This window comes from Hemitrygon akajei, chromosome 32 (assembly GCF_048418815.1).
Source record: "Hemitrygon akajei chromosome 32, sHemAka1.3, whole genome shotgun sequence".
NCBI classification, from domain to species: Eukaryota; Metazoa; Chordata; class Chondrichthyes; order Myliobatiformes; family Dasyatidae; genus Hemitrygon; species Hemitrygon akajei.
Window position 1 is genome coordinate 19,881,086 of NC_133155.1, and position 17,432 is coordinate 19,898,517.

The 17,432-nt window shown below is 39.6% G+C and overlaps 1 protein-coding gene across 4 annotated transcripts in view; it reads left to right on the forward strand.

The window, feature by feature from the left end:
• LOC140719833 (zinc finger MYM-type protein 4-like) overlaps positions 1–17,432 on the forward strand; it is a 223,882-nt gene that overhangs the window by 151,087 nt on the left and 55,363 nt on the right. For all 4 annotated transcript variants that reach the window (XM_073034758.1, XM_073034759.1, XM_073034760.1 and 1 more), the window contains 4 exons: positions 940–1,203; positions 2,467–2,617; positions 4,917–5,089; positions 16,533–16,683. In XM_073034758.1, the coding sequence (XP_072890859.1) occupies positions 940–1,203; positions 2,467–2,617; positions 4,917–5,089; positions 16,533–16,683 (739 nt within the window). The remainder of the gene's footprint in view (positions 1–939; positions 1,204–2,466; positions 2,618–4,916; positions 5,090–16,532; positions 16,684–17,432) is intronic.

Consider the following 17,432-nt stretch of genomic DNA (forward strand, 5'->3'; position numbering starts at 1 on the left):
TACTGCCTACCTGTATTTCACTTTCTCTTTCAATGTTACACTTTATTCTATGTTCTGTTATTTTACTTTGTACTACCTCATTGCACCATTATACTTAACTAATCTGGATGGTATGCAAGGCACGTTGTTCACTGTTCTTTGGTGCATGTGACAATAACAATATTAATATTCATTTTAATGTGAATCCAGTGTGCACAATATTAAAATTAGAAGGTGCCCGTTACGAAAGATGTCTGACAACATGAAATTCTTCCCTTACCAGAAGTAATAAATGCGAACTCAGTTTAAATTTGAATTGTATACATTTTTGGAGCCAAAGGATGGTGATCCATCCAAGTAGTGGGTTGAGTTAGGATGTAGATGAATTATGATCAAGGATTGTCAAAGCAAGCTAAAGTTTACTCACCTTGTTTGATGTTCCTGTGGTTTACTTGTGACTTCTCCAAGTCCTTTGTAATTGATGCATTTGAACTTTCCTGTAGCAATATTTTCCCATTGTAATGAGGTGGATATTACACATGCTAACCAACTATGTCATTTAAAATATTAATTAGTGTTAATATAGAGAAATTAGATAATAAGTGTTTCATGAGAAGAATGACAGTAGTTCAGGTGCATAGGGAAAAACTGAGTTTCTTTTGCCAAGCAAAAACCCAAAAAAAAATTCTCCCCCCACCAAAAAAAATTATAGCAAAAATTTTATGGGATTGATGGTATAAGCAATGGCAGCTATTTTCTTAACCAGTATTTATTCATTGTTTATGTTAAGAATGATTGGAAGTAGTTCTAATGTAAAAGAAATTATATTGCAAATACACAAATATTTAGTCCTAATACAGATTGAAATCTGTGTTTAAAAAAAAATAGTTCAATAAATTATTTTGAAAACTTAAAGAATAAAATTAATTTCTATAATTTTTGCTTTTCCTTTGCTGGCAGGCATTATTCAACCAGGCTGCTCCAGGCTCTCAAACTGTTGTACCCTTGTCACAGGGTCAGGTAACCATAACCATTCCATCAACCACTTCAGTGGTGTCTGGTGCTCCTGTGGTTTCTTCTTCCTCTGTCACCACATCCGCAGCAGCGGGGTTACAAAGGCTTGCTCAATCTCTGCAGGTGACAGTAGGTCGGACACTTGTCAGGTTAAAATGTCATTATTGCCAGCGGTTGTTCTCCTCTAAGCCTGAGCTGCTTGAATACAAGGTAAGGGTTTTTGATGTACAGCCGTTTTAGCTTTCATACGTTTCTGCATATTTTGTAAGAAAAAAATTTGTATGTTCAACTTTTGGAAACAAGGCATAATGCTCAGCTTTTGCCCACATCTAAATTCTTTTCGCTGGATCTTTTTCAAGAGTTTTAAAAAATTGTGTTTGTTTTCATTGCCTGAGTAATGGATTCAGGAATTCCACACATTTTAATATATTCATTTCTCCAGTTTGCCCATTTACAAGTCTTGCTGAGCCGAAGAGATGTTATGAAGTAATTTGTGCCGCAGCAGTTAATTATCCAGTTTGGCTCTGGTTTCAGGCTCTTGTCTATGCTTTCCATAGCTGAGACAGGACAAAAAATGTGTGCTGATAGTATTGTTTTTCTTTTAGCTAAGGAACAAGCTATCCTTAGTCTATTCATCTTTACTTAATTGAAATCATTTTCTGATATTATCTTGGTAATTTGCCTCAACTGTTAATTTATTCCTTTTGTTTCAGATCTTTAACTTGAGCTTTTTCTAAAAGTGTTCGCAGTGCAAATATTAATAGGAAGTTTAATCATTTTCTGATACGTTTTATGTTAAGCATGACATGCATACAATTTACGAATTATCTTAAATTGCACAATGAGTGTGAAAAGCAAAACACTGTGTGATACCGTGAATCTGAAATAAGAACAGAAATGCTTGTGACATTTTGACCTGAAAAAAGTAGTTACTTCTGTCTCCGAGATGCTGCCTGACCTATTGTGTACTTCCAGCATTTTCTGCTTTTGTATTGTAGATAGAGTCTAAGCATTTTTTAAAATTGCTAGACCTACTTAAAAACATACTAGAATGTGGAATGCCCTTTAAGTGGGTATTAAGTAAAGAATTACAAATACAGCATTCTGAAGGATATAGGCAAAGATGAATGCAGCTATATGGCTCTTTCAGTTTAGGTATGTTGGAGCAAATGATCACCACTTCTGCTGCAGTATCAATTTATCTCTATCATTTCAAGCCTCTGGCCAACCGGTTAGTATTATTATGAAATTAAATTGAAAATTAAATTCAGACTTTTACGACAATTTCAGGTAAGGAATGTATATCTTTGGAACTGCATTTCCTGTAGCAAAATGAAATTTTTCTTTGAGCCCTCTATTATAATGCTTCACAATAATGTTTTATGGATGAAATTATTTGGATCAGCGTCATAATACACATGTGATGCCTTGATAGCTTTTTCACTAACAATCATATGTCACTTTATCCCCCAGGGTAAAATGGTTCAATTCTGTGGAAAATCTTGCTGTGATGAATATAAGCGGATCAACTCTGTGGTTGCAATCTGTGAATACTGTCGGTCAGAAAAGATTGTAAAGGAAACTGTAAAGATTTCAAATGTTGACAAGCCATTTTGTAGTGAAGGTAATAGATATACCCTGAAATAGTTTGCTGTGATCAAAGTGCGGATGCTTTAACCCTCTTCTCATTTCTGAACTGGTTCTGGTTTCTGTTAAGCTCATTGGTCATCAGAAAAGAGAATTTTTTTGTGTAATGTATTCAGAGTACATGGAAAGAGAAAAGTCATTATTTAACCTGTAAAGTATGTTTTTTTTTGTAAGACTTCATTGATAATTTGCATTTCTCACTAAATTTATTCAATCCTAAGAAAGAAATAATAATTAATACAATAGTTTTTGCATAATTGTGGAAAATCTGACTACTTAAATATACAATATTTATGTTATAGTAGTATAAAACCAGTTGTTCTCCAAAGGGAATGATCTTTATTGAATGTTTTTCTTCAGTATAAGCAGCCTGTTTCTGTATAATGCACTAATTCATAAAGTTGTTATAAAAAGGAACAAAATAAAAGATCTAGCTACAGTCTAGTTACAAAACTATGATTTCAGCACTGGGGATTGCCTAGCTAAGAAGTGAAATATTGATTGTAAAGATTATACTTTAGGTAAATAGGGTCATCATAGGGATAATGGTATAGCATGGAAATAGGGCCTTCAGCCCAATGAGTCTGTGCTTCTTATGAAGCACCATTTGCACTAATCCTGTTTTATTTTTCTCACATTCCTCAGAGATTCTACCTTTCACTTGCACACTAGGGGCAGTTTACAATAGCTATTCTAACCACTAAGCTATAAATCTTGTGGTCTAGGAGGAAATCATTCCACCCAAGCTGTCACATGGAGAACATCCAGTTTCCATATATCACCAGAGCTCAGGATTGAACCCAGCTCACTGGAGCTGTTAAGCAGTTGTGCTGCCTCCACAAGTGCAGGAGAAAACAGAGAATTTTTGAAGTAGTGACTTGCTTGGAAGTCCAAGTCCACTGTCTATGCTGAGATTAGATGTTGGAATACAGAGGTATGATTATTTCCTGGAGCCATACTGAGTTCCTGATTAAGTAGTGGACTTATATAGCATATCAAAAGAAGCTCCAAAATTGGCCAGAAACTAAAACAATTTTTGTAATTTTCAGGTTTTTACTATTATTCCTCTCTTCACCTTATGGTACATCGGGTGGCAACCTTGGCGTTTCTTTTGGCATTTTTGTCTTATTTTTAAAAGGCCAAGTTGCTAGCTCAAAGCTCAACCTAGCACAGACAGCATGCAAGGAGCTGGCCAGGGCCACTCGTCTTGAAGTCACTACACCACCAAGTTGGCTAGTCTGCATGTTTTAGCCATAGTAACTGGACGAGGAGAATGTGAATTAAAATGTGGTTCATAAGTGCATCGAAAATTGAGATTCAACATGAAGTTTTTTGAGAAAGTTTACCAGAAATGTTGATAAAGGAAAGGCAGTGGATGTTGTCTACATGGACTTTAGCAAGACATTTGACAAGGGCCCGCATTGGAGGTTAGTCAAGAAGCTTAAGTAGCTTGACATTCAGAATGAGTTAGTAAATTGGCTTTGCTGGAAAAGCCACAGGGTGGTAGTAGATGGTTGCCTCTCTGACTGTAGCATAATGTGGTAAATTAGATCAGCAGATTTGCGGATTACACCACAATTGGGGTTGTAGTAGATAGTGAGGAAGGCTATCAACACTTTCAGTGCGGCTGGACCAACTTGCAGAATGGGCTAAAGAATGGCAGAGAAAGTCAAGTGTAAGATGTTGCACTTTAAGAGGATAAACCAGGATAGGTCTTACATGGTGAGTGATGGAGCACTGAGGAGTGTAGTAGAACAGAGCAATCCGGGAATACATATCCATAGTTCCTTGAAAGTAGTGCCACAAGTACAAAGGCCTGTAAAGAGATCTTTTGGTTTGTTGGCCTTTATAAATCAAAGTATTGAGTACAGGAGTTGGGATGTTATGTTCAAGTTTTCCAAGATGTTGTTGAGGCCTAATTTGGAGTATTGCATACAGTTCTGGTCACCTATCAATAAGATTGAAAAAATGTGAAGAATATGCACAAGGATATTTCCAGGACTTGAAGACCTGAGTTGTAAGGAAAGGCTGATTGATTAGGACTTTATTCCCTGGAGCACAGAATGAGGAGAGATTTGATAGTTGTTTGCAGAATTGTGAGGAGTGTAGATAGGGTGCAGGTTGATGGGACTAGGCAGCATAATAGTTCTGCATGAACTAGATGGGCTGAAGGGTTTATTTCTGTGCTGTAGTGCTCTATGACTCTAAGAAGAAATAGTGTGTTTGTTTTGATTTTTAGGAAATATTTTCAGAGCATTCTCTTACTTCATTTGCAGGTTGCAAGCTTCTTTACAAACATGAATTGGTAAAACGTTGGGGTCTTCATTGCAAATCTTGTAGTTCCTGTTCACAGTCTTCAAAACGCCTGATCAATCAGCAGTTTGGAGTCAAAATAGAGGAGTTCTGCAGTGAAGAATGTTTGTCCAAATTTACTGTTTTGTTTTATCAGGTACATGTCCTCAATTGTTCAGCTATAGTTAAATGGATCAAAATGTTTATTGTTTGGAATGTTGCTTCTTCCTATTAATTTATTGTTTGAGCTGATAAAGTATATACTCAATGTTTTTGTGAGTGTTGTGAAATTTTTCTGGAGTCAAACCTTTTAGGAGTATATTGTATTTTGAAACTGCATGGTATTTTGTAGCATTTCAAGTCCTGTGTAATTAGATGGAGACCTATTGCCATATCCATGTCTTGTATTTTATTTTATTCTAGATAGATTGAAGTAAAATGATCCAGTTATTCATTAGGGTTTCAAAGTTGTTCCAACAAAAATATCGGTGGAACAGCTCTGAAAGATAAGACATGGATTTGGAGATTGGTCTCCATACAATTACAAAGGTCTTGTGTTCCACAAAATACATACGCCTATGTGGTTGGAACTTGCTTGGGTTGGGAGAAAGCTGAGAAACTTCTGATATTGTACTTGAACTTCAAGAATTAAAACTTGTGATTTATTGAGACTGAACAGCTGTACTATAACTTGTTTAGTGGTTGAAATTACAAAACTGGTAATTTAAAGGCCTGAACTAAAGATATGGTGATCCAATTCAAATGCTGTAGCAGTGGAAGTGGAATTTTTATTCAATTAGGCATCTGGCATTTAGAGAAACATCTGCCAATATCAGTAATAGCCACGACATCTATCATTATATCATTTTTATCCAGTCTGGCCTGTATGTGACTCCAGTCCCATCCCATTTAATTGACACTTAGATGCTTTCTGAAGTCGCCTAGCAAGCCACCAAGTTGCAGCATGACTGCCACATTCAGAGAAAGACCTATTACATAGGCTACCTTAGGCACCAAGTTCAGACATGGCAAAGTCACTTCTAGCCCTGCTGATCTTGCACTGACATTGCAGTGATGTATAGGCGGGAGGGAGATATCAGTGCCAATGGATAGAGGAGAATATCCCCATCTTCAATGATGGAGTGGCCCAGCATGTGATCATCAAAGAAAAGGCTGAAGCATTTGCAGCCATGTTTGAGACAGAATTGCCAAAAATAAATGATCCATCTTCTGTGGCCCCAACATCAAAAAAGTCATATTTGGAAAATATGATTCATTTCAGAAGCTATCAATAAACAGATGAGAGGACTGGAAAGGCATTGCGACCAGAAAAACTGTTGCATTCCTGCTCAATGGGAAAATTCCTTTGGTACATCCTATTAACAAAAAGCTGGTTAGTCCAATCCAGATAGCTACTGCTCAGTCAGTCCTTTGTCAGTCATTAGCAGTGTGATTGTAGATGTGGTTGACAATATTAAACTATTAACAGTGCAGTGGAATTTGCCAGGGTGATTTGACCAAAGACCTCATCGCAGTTTAGGTCCAGATATAGATCGAAGATTTAAATTAGAGAGATTAAGAGAGTGTGCCCTTAGGAGACACCCTGCCTTCTGAGTTGTGGCTTCAAGAAGCTCTGATGAGACTCGAGTCAATTGGCATCAAAGGGAAAATACTCTGTTAGTTATACCAGGCAGATGTTTTTCAGCTGTCGAAGTTCAATCATTCCAGTCTCAGGACATCCTCGGCACAATGGGTTTAACCATTTTCAGAGCTTCATCAGCAATTTTCCTTCCAACATAAACTCAGGAATAGAGATGTTTATGACTATACAATGTTTAATTCCATTTGCAACTCTTAAGAAGATGAATCAGTCCAAATGTTTACAGAAGGCTGGGATGGCTTTTAAGTACAGGCTGATAAGTAGCAAGTAAAATTTGTGTGACAGAAATGCTAGACAAAGACCATTGCCAACAAGAGCTGGTGTGGACACTTACCCTAACATTCAGTGGCAGTACCTTTGAGTTTCATGCCGTCCCGATGGTTACCGTTAACCAGAAATTAATTTAGGCCAGCAGTATTGTGACAGCAGTAACACACCAGAAGCCTGGTATTCTGTATTGATTAACTTAAGTTCTGACACCCCAAAGCTATTCATCCAGATTTGTGCAATATACAAGTCAAGGATGTGATGGAGTATGTCCACTTTGCTGGGTCATTGCAGCTCCAAGGAAGCTTGAGACAATCCAGGATGAAGTTAATTTATAAATCGCAAACCATTCACCAAGCCAAACATTTATTTCCTCCACCAGTATCCAATGACTACAGTGTGGACCACCTACAGCTATTTGCCCAGTTTATTCTGACACTGTCTTCCAAACCCATGATCTCTTTGATCAAAAACGATAAGAGCAATAAGTGCATAGAAATAACATGGTCAGTGGGGTTTTTCTCCAATTTACTGACATTCCTAACTTGGACATGAGTGGGTAATATTCCTGGAACTTGTTCTGCAAAAACACTATGCCAGTACATTCACTAGAAGGACTGTGGTGGTTGAAGTTTAGCCACTATCATTTTCTAAGGACAGTTGAGGATGAGTAACAATTGCTTTGATAGTGATTCCCAGATCCAGAAAAATCATAAATAAAAGAATATTTTTTGTTTTATATTACCATGATTCTTACGAGCTATTACAGAAGCCAAGCTGAATCAGCTGTCATTGAATTGTGTCAGAGGTTTAGGTAAATGTTTCAAACATTGCCTATATGGCAGCAAGCTCTTCTGCCCAACATGGAGAATATTTGCACCATTTTCTGTTTTTGCTGTTGAATTGCAAGCAACTGTGATACTATTCATTGAAACACTAGGTGGCACTCATGGTTTCATTCATTGTATATTTAAATAAAGGAAAATAAAATACATTTTAAAATGGAAAAATAACTTCTTAATCTTTAAAAAAAAATCCTAGAAGGCTAAACATTTGAGTGATGAAAGGCAATAGTTTTTGGATTATATCTGGATTTTACATTTGCCTGTGTATCCCCTATTACCTGAAGGCCAAGGTTGAAAAGATTTATGACTTAGTTCAGTAAATTCAGAGCCAACATTCTTGCATGCATTGTCAGTACTTTACCACAAGAGGGTGTTAAGGCTATTGGATTTTTTTAAAACTAAGCAACCTTTATGACTAAAGATTCAGCTATGAACATTTCTAAAACACCAAGTTTGAAGGAAAATGTTACCCTATTTTCTAACTTCATGCTGACTAGTCTGTTTAGGGAGCACTTAAACTTAATTAGGAGCGGATGGCACGAGAAAGTAACAGTGGAGACCTATTAGGAATAAAGGGGTTAGTTTTAGGTTTGGAGACTGATTAATTGGGTGCCACAGGGATTGGTGCTGAAAGTTTCAAGCTGTTTGCAATCAATATCAATGAATTAAGTGTTTGTCAAAGTTTGCTGCAAATACCAAGTGTGATGGTAGTGAGGACTTAAGGGCAAGGACATGACAGATGGAGGAAAATGTGAAGTGATCTTCCCCTGTTTAAAAAGTGCAGAATGTTGAAGTATTTATTACATAATGAGAGATTGAAGATACTGGTATTCGGAGTAGGGTGGATATGCTTGCACAGAAACCTTTGAAAAGTACAGTCAGTGATTTGAAAGGAAAACAAATCAGAGTACAAGATAATGGACCTCTTCCAATTATATATACATGTGGTGAGACTGTTCTGTACAGGTCTCATCTTTGTATCTATGAAAGAATATACGTCTTTGAGGGAGGGAAGCTGATATTTACCAGATTGTTGGTTGTGAATTATTTTAATTCTCTACACAGTTGATATGTTTATTCAAGAAAGAGCATATAGTAATGTATCTGTCTCAGGAAATGAAGGGATATGAATCAGTAGAGAAAAATATATTTGAAGTTAAAAAAAAACATGTACTCAGCCATGATCTAATTAAATGGAGGAGCAGGTTGAAATGCCCACTTTTTCTGGATTTCATATGTCCTTAATGGAAAAGAGGCCCACAAAGATTTTAAGTGATCAGTACTAAGGGGAGCAGAGGGATAACAATTACAAGGAAGGCTAAGGTGCATGTGTGTCAACACAAAACTTGGTGAATATGAGTGGAAAGTTGTAGATGCAAAATATGTCATGGGGATAACTGAAGCATTACTTAATAATATAGGACTTGTCACTGTTCCAAACTTTAAACACTGACGATGAAGGAACGGCAGTGTATTTTTACATTTGCAGCGCAGCACACGGCAGCAGCAGCCTTTCGGATCTGGTGCTACTTTAATTTAGTTTTTAAATTTAATTTTAAGGCACAGTTAGGGTTTAGGGCAATGGGTAACAGAGCAACTATCTACCATCGCCAGATACCGCTACAATACAGAGATCGCCCAAAAACAAACCTTCATGAAGATCTGCTGGTTAGATTGCGTGACCTCGGCTTGCTGAGGGAATCGGGCCTGCAGTCCTCGGAGTTGCCTGATGCCATTGGCGGGAGTTGGGGACGTCGTAAGTGGTGTGCGCGGAAGCGGAAGCGAGGCAAGCGGGCAGGAGTTCATGCCAGGAAAAAAGCAAGCCCTAGCGGGCCGGCTCTCCCGTCCATTCTGCTCTCCAATGGACATTAAATTGGACTACATCTGTGGCAATGAAATACTCAGCGGGAGTACAGAAACGGACGGAATCCCGGACGTCGCCATTCAGTTGTTTGTTTATGTTACAGATTTTCCCCCCAAGCCATCGGACTACCAACCTACTGCCCTCTACTGTACCTATTGTCTGGTTTATTATTTATTGTAATGCCTGCACTGTTCTGTATACTTTATACAGTCCTGGGTAGGTATGTAGTCTAGTGTAGTTTTTGTGTTGGTTTACATAGTTCAGTGTAGTTTTTGTATTGTTCATGTAGCACCATGGCCCTGAAAAACATTGTCTTGTTTTTACTGTGTACTGTACCAGCAGTTATGGACAAAATGACAATAAAAAGTGACTTGACTTGACTTGACTTAAGTTGGAATGGTATGTGACCTGAGTGGAGTTGTGCACTTGCTCTGCTTGTCCCTCTTGAGAGACAAGGTCAAGTGTCCAGAAGAAGCTACAAGAGTATAGTCAGAACAAGCAACTATTTGTAGATATGGGTGAGTTTACAGAAAATACTTTAGTGAAGGTTGGTACATTTTGAACCAAGACCAGAAACCCTTGGTTAACAGATGATAATTAATATGATGAGCAAAACAGAGTAGCCACCCAGAACATATTAAATTGAGAGGACACAGAAATGAAAAATATGAAAGACAAAGAGAAGAAGAAAATAGCAACTAACGGAAGGGGAGCCCAAAGTCTAGTGAATATAAAGGGGATGATCAGAGGAGGAAACTATAGAAATTTCGAATGGAAGGTCCGAATGGATGTTTTAGATGGAAGGTCTGTGCAATGAGAGTTGGAGACAGTTCCTTATGAACTTTACGCAAAGGTTTAAAAAGTGACTGGGGCGTATCAGGACTTTGGTGGACTACAATCATTTTGAGAATCATTTGCCGGTAAGACAGAGTGAGATTTAAAAAGAGCTTGGGGCCTTTCGGAACTTCTCGGTGGGCTGCAATCATAATGACCTCTTAGGCACTCACCAGGGATCATTAAAAAAGCAGGGTGTAAACAGAGCAGCCATTGTGTGAGTGGACACTATTAGAGTGGTCAGGCTTTGGCTCATCAGGCTAGCACGAGATAGGTGCAGGCTCGAACTAAAGCTTGAGAAGTTAGAGGTATCACAGTTGTAAGCAGGATGGCAGTTCAGGCAGTGGAATGCTTCTCCTATGAGATGTGGGATTTCAGGGTACCTGACAGTCTCCCTGATGACTACATCTGCAGGAAGTCCATCTCATTGCAGCTTCTGACTGACAAGTCGACAGAGCTGGAGCTGGAACCGAATGTACTCGGACCATCCAGGAGGCTGAAAATCTATGAGACTTACTGTGGTTGTCACACCCAAAGCACAGATGGGTGACCATCGTGAGAAGCAAAGGGAGTAAGCAGTCAGTTCAGGGTTCACCTGTGGCTATTCCTCTTAACAACAAATATACTCCTTTGGATACTGCTGGTAGGGAGGATGACTTATCAGGCGCAGCAGCAACCGCCAGGCTAGTGGCACTGTGGCACGCTCGGAGACTCAGCAGGGAAGGGTAAAGTCAGTGAGCAGTAGTGAGAGGAGACATGATAGTGGGATGGACAGGAGATCCTGTGGCTGTGAAAGAGAAGCCAGGATGGTGTGTCACCTCCCATGTGCTAGGGGCCAGGATGTCTCAGTGGCTGCAGACTAGTCTCATGAGGGAGAGTCAGCAGGCAGAAGTCATGGTGCACAGTGGCACCAATGACATGGGTAGAAAAGGAGAAGTTCTGCACAGTGAGTACACAAATTTAGGGAAGAGGCTGAAGAGCATGACCTCCACAGTAGTAATCTCTGGATTACTGTCAGTACCATGTGCTAGTCAGGGTAGGAATAGGATAATAATTAAGATGGATGGGTGACTGAGGAAGTGGTGCTGGGGGGGCGGTGGCTGGTTTTTGGTTTTTAGATCATTGGGATATCTTCCAGGGAAGGTGTGTCCTGCACAAAAAGGATGAGTTATATCTGAACCAGAGGGGAACCAATGTCCTTGAAGGCAGGTTTGTTGGGGAAGGTTTAAACTACTTTGGCAGGGGAATGGGAATTGGACTGATGGGGTAGTTGTAATACAAGTCGGTTCATTGTATACCGAGACTGTGAGGAACAACAGGCAGAAGATGGGGCAAATTTGCTGTCAGTGGGATGAAGTGTTGAGAAACATGGGGGCAAAATTGAAAAAGTTGATGAATACAGGACTGAAGATGTTATATTTGAATGCACGTTGTATATGGAGTAAGGTATGTGATCTTGTAGCATATTTAGATTGATGTGTGCATCACTTAGTTGTGGCTGACCAAGATCATAGTTGGGAGCTTAACATCGAAGCAAACACATTATATCAAAAAGTCAGGCAGGTAGGCAGAGGGGTGGGGTGGCTCTGCTTCTAAAAAAAAATGCAATTAAGTCCCCATGAAGAGATGATAGGATCAGAAGATTTAGAAACCTTGTGGATCGAGTTAAGAAACTGTAAGGGTAAAAGAACCCTGACGGGAGTTATATTCAGGTCTCCGAACAGTAGCCAGGATATAGGGTATAAGTTCCAATGAAATAGAAAAGGCATGTAAAGAGGGCAGTGAAGGTCATGAGGAATTTCAATATCAGGTAGATTGGAAAAATCAGGTTGGTGCTGGATCTCAAGAGAGGGAATTTGTAGAATGCCTATGGGATGAGTTTCCGGAGCAGTTTGTGGTTGAGCACACTGGGGGAAAGGCAAGTCTGGGTTGGGAGTTATTTTATGAATCAGATTTGATTGAGATGCTTAAGGTAAAGGAACCCTCAGGAGGCAGTGATCATAATATAATAGAACTCACCCTGCAGTTTGAGAGGAAGAAAAAGTCAAATGTTTCAATACTACAATGGAATAAAAAGAATTACAGAGGCATGAGAGTGGAGCTGGCCAAGGTTGATTAGAAGGGGACACTAGCAGCGATAACAGCAATGAATGGAGTTTCTGTGGTAATTCAGACAGTGCAAGATAGATTTATCCCAAAGATGAAAAAGTATTCGAAAGGGAGGATGAAGCAACTGTGGCCGACAAAGGAACTCAAGGACAGCAGAATTAGTGGATGTTAGAGGATTGGGAAGCTTTTTAAAAAAAACAGCAGAAGGAAAGAAAACATGAAGTACGAAGTAAGCTAGCCAATAATATAAAAGATATCAAAAGTTTTTTTTCAGATATGTAAACAATAAAAGAAAGCCAAGGATGAATATTGGGCTGCTGGAAAATGATGCTGGAGCAGTAGTAATGGGGACCAAAGAAATGGCAGACAAACTTAAGTATTTTGCATCTGTGGAAGATACTAGTAGTACACAGAAATGGAGTGTGTAAGGGGGCAGAGTGAGTGTATTTGCTATTACAAAGGAGAATGTGCTTAGGAAGCTGAAAGGTTTGAAGGTAGATAAATCACCTGGACCAGATGGATTACACCCCAGGGTTCTGAAAGAAGTCACTAACAAGGGTGTGGATGCATTAGTAATGATCTTTCAAGAATGGTTCCAGAGCACTGAAAAATTGCTAATGCTACTCCACTCTTTAAGTAGGAAGGGAGGCAGAAGAAAGGAAATTATAGACCAGTTAGCTCATTTTCGGTGGTTGGGAAATACGTTGGGAGTCAATTATTAAAAATGAAGCTTCTGGGTACTTGGAGGCACATGATAAAATAGGCCAAAGTCAGCACGATTTCCTTCAGGGAAAACTTGCCAGATAAACCTATTGGAATTTTTTGGAGGAAATAGCAGGCAGGATAGACAAAGGAGAGTCAGTGGATGTTATTTACTTGGATTTTCAGAGGCCTTTGACAAGTGGCTGCACATGGTGCTGCTAAACAAGATAAAAGCCCAGGAAAAATATGAGCATGAATAGAAGAATGGCTGACTGGCAGGAGGTAATCTAGGCTGGTTGGCTGCCAGTGACTGGAGGTGTTCTGTGGGTATCAGTATTGGAATCGCTTCTTTTCCCGTTATATGCTGATGATTTGGATGATGGAATAGATGGCTCTGTGGACCATATGAGCATATGTAGAGGAATGGGTAGTGTTGTAGATGCAGGGAGTCTGCAGAAGGACTTGGACAGATTGTGAGAATGGGCAAAGAAGGTGGCAGATGGGAATATATTTTAGAGGGAGTGTACGGTCATGCACTTTGGTAGAAAGAATAAAGTCGTAAAGAAAGAAGATCACAAAGGGACCTGAGTCCTTGTGTAGGATCTCCGAAAGGTTAACTTGCAGGTTGAGTTAGTGGTAAGGGACACAAGTGCAATGTTAGAAATTCTATTTGAGAGGACAAGAATATAAGAGCAAGGATCCATATTGAGGCTTTGTAAGGCGTTGGTCAAACTACACTTGGTATATTGTGAGCAGTTTTGAGCTCCTTATCTAAGAAAAGATGTGCTGGCATCGGAGAGGGTCCAGAGGAGATTCATGAGAGTGATTCTGGGAATGGAAGGTTAACATATGAGGAGTATTTGATGGCTATGGGCCTGTACTTGCTGGAGTTCAAAAGAATGGGGGGGGGGGGGAAGTCTCTTTGAACCCCATTGAATATTGAAAGGCCTAGATAGAGGGGATGCTTCAGATAGTGGATGAGTCTAGGACCAGAGAGCACAGCCTAAGAATAGAGGGACATCCGGTTAGAACAGAGATGAGGAATTTCCTTAGCCGGAGGGTGGTGATTCTGTGGAACTCATTGTCACGGAAGGCAGTGGAGACCAAGTCATTGAGTATATTTAAAGCAAATTTTGAAAGATTCTTGATTAGTCAGGGCATGAAAGGTTATGGGGAGAAGGCAGAAGAATGGGGTTGAGAAGGATAATCAGCCATAATGGTGGAGCAGACACGGGGGTTTGATTGAATTTAATAAGTTGATAGAAGGTTGATAAGTCGAATGCAGTAGATATTACCTGCATGTTCTAAGATTGTTGGCAGATTCTCACCCATGCCCACTGTACAGAATTAAGGTTTAGGGTTTAAGTAGGTCAGTGGCAATACGGATAAGAAATTGACTTAAGTTCAGGGATCTGGTGAACAATATTTTGGACTAGGGGATGCTAGCCAGGGATATTCCTGGGATCTTATGCTGGAAGCACTGCTTTTTATAATATAGGAAGTTATTTTGGATGTGAGTGCGCAAGTAGAATTATACCATTTTCAATTGACAATAAATTTGAGTGGAACAACTATTCAGACTATATTAAGAGACTGCAAGAGGACTGAGGAGGACAGAATAGGTTGGCAAGCAAAAGTTGAAATTCTATTCGCCTTCCCTCCACCAGCCTGCAGGTCACCCTTGGGCAAAGTGTAGCACCTGCTTAGCCCCCCATTCAGGGTCACATGAAGCTATGAGAACAGGTGGGGATGGTTGTATGACCAACTGGTGCATATCATAATTCCTGGTAATGCGACCATTGATCCCAGACAGGCAATCTCTGAAGAGTATTGATAATGGCTAGGGATACGTGATTGTAAAGACACTGCCCAGAAGAAGGCAATGTCAAACCACTTCTGCAGAAAAATTTGACAAAAACAATCATGGTCACGGATAGGACCATGATTGCCCACATCATACAACATGGCACGTAATGATCACTTAGAACAAGGAGTTTAAGATGAGATCTGATAGAGGTGTGCATGTGCTTGAATGATTTGGATTAGAAAAAATATAGTTCCCGTTGTTTTAAGGACGCACATCTTGAAAGTGACAGGTAAAGACTCTAGTGATGAAATATGAAATAGATATTGCTGTATTGTCTACTCACTGAAATAGATATTCCTCAGAATGACACTGTGCTTTTATAGTCCATGGGCGGCACAGCAGCGTTAGGCCTTTACTGTGCCAGTGACCCATGTTCAATTTCTGCAACTGTCTGTAAGGAGTTCATACATTGTCCCCTCGACTGCATGGGTTTCTTCCAGATGCTCTGGTTTCCATATAGGAGCAGAATTAGACTTTTTGGCCAGTCGACTCCACTCCACCATTTCATCATGGCTGATCCATTTCTCCACTCAGCCCCAAATCTCCTGCCATTTCCCCATATCCCTTCATGACCTGATTAATCAAGAAACTATCAACCTCTGCCTTAAATATACCTAATGACTTCCACAGTCACCTGTAGCAATGAATTCCACAGATTCAGCATTCTCTGGCCAAAGGAATTCCTCCTCCTCTGCATTCTAAAAGAACTCCCCCTCTAATCTTGAGGCTGTGTTCTTTGGTCTGCCCTGCTTTCCAAAGGTGTACGAGTTAGTAGATTAATTGGTCACATGGGTGTAATTGGGCATCGTGGGCTTATTGAGCTAGAAGGACTTTATCTCTAAATAAAGAAAATAAAGTAAGTTTGTTGTGGCTGAACATGGTCATGCCTCACTTGCATACAAACAGCTGTTCAGAATAGGCACTTGATAATAATCAGGATTGGAAGGTCAGCCTATTTTTTTCATTACTTTTAATGCACTAACATGAATAATGTACAGAGTGTTTTGTAGGCAAATGTAGCAGCAGTTTATATATTACGCTGCTCTCCAAGTGTCAAGTGACTTGAAGTAAAATCCAATTCCTGCTATTCAGTAGCCTAACTTATCAAAGGTTGACTGTACTGCAAGTCCAGCAGTTGTCTTCGTGATACCAGCTGAGAGAAGAGTGTCATCTTAGGGCACTGGAGGAGCTTTCTTGCTTCTGGACATGTGACATTCATCTATACGGTTAGTTTAATCTCATCTGATAAACAGCTTGTTCCCGCAGTGTATCTCAGCTTTAGCATTCAGTTAAAATTGTCCTCAAATACTGGAGTAGTACCAGAACATCGAAGCTTCTGACACTGAGAAATTGGTATTGATGTTTTGAGCAGTGAGTATAAATAATATAGAATATATTTTCTGTTTTATTTACTAAGAGTGGAATTGCATGTCTGAATTTTTATTTTTGTAGATGGCTAAGTGTGATTGCTGCAAACGTCAAGGTAAACTAAATGAATCTATTAAATGGCACGGGCAAACCAAACATTTCTGTAACCTTCATTGTGTTCTCATGTTCTGCAATCAACATCACCTAGCCGAAGCATCACTTTCGGATGGAAGAGGTACAAATGAAACTGCCTTATCTATGTTGGACTTTTGTTATAAATAATAATGAAACTTAAGACAATAGAAGCCCTCCCCAGCCTACCCTGCCATTCCAAAGTTTCAGAGTAAATTTATTATCAATGTACATATATGTCACCATATACAAACCCTGGCACTCGTTTTCTTGTGGGCATGTTCAGCAAATTTATAGAATAGTAACTAGAACAGGAACAATGAAAGATCAACCAGAGTGCAGAAGGGGGACTATTCAAATGTGAATATAATTAAATAGCAATAAATAATGAGAACATGAAATAAAGAGTCATTAAAGTGAAATCATTGGTTGTGGGAATATTTCAATGATGGGGCAAGTGAAGTTGAGTGTAGTTTTCTCTTTTTATTCAAGAGCCTGATGGTTGAGGGGTAGTAACTGTTCTTGAACCTGGTGGTGTGAGTCCTGAGGCTCTTGTACCTTCTACTTGATGGCAGCAGTGAGAAGAGAGCATGACCTGGGTGGTGGGGATCTCTGATGATGGGTACTGACTTCCTACGACAGTATAGATGCACTCATTGGTTGGGAGGGCTTTACCCATGATGTACTGTGCCGAATCCGCTGCCTTTCCTAGGATTTTCCATTCAAAGGCATTGGTGTTTCCATACCAGACTGTGATGCAGCCAGTCAATATACTCTCTGCTACATATCTATGGATGTTTGTCAGTTTTAGATGTAATACAGAATCTCCGCAGACACCTAAGGAAGTAGGGG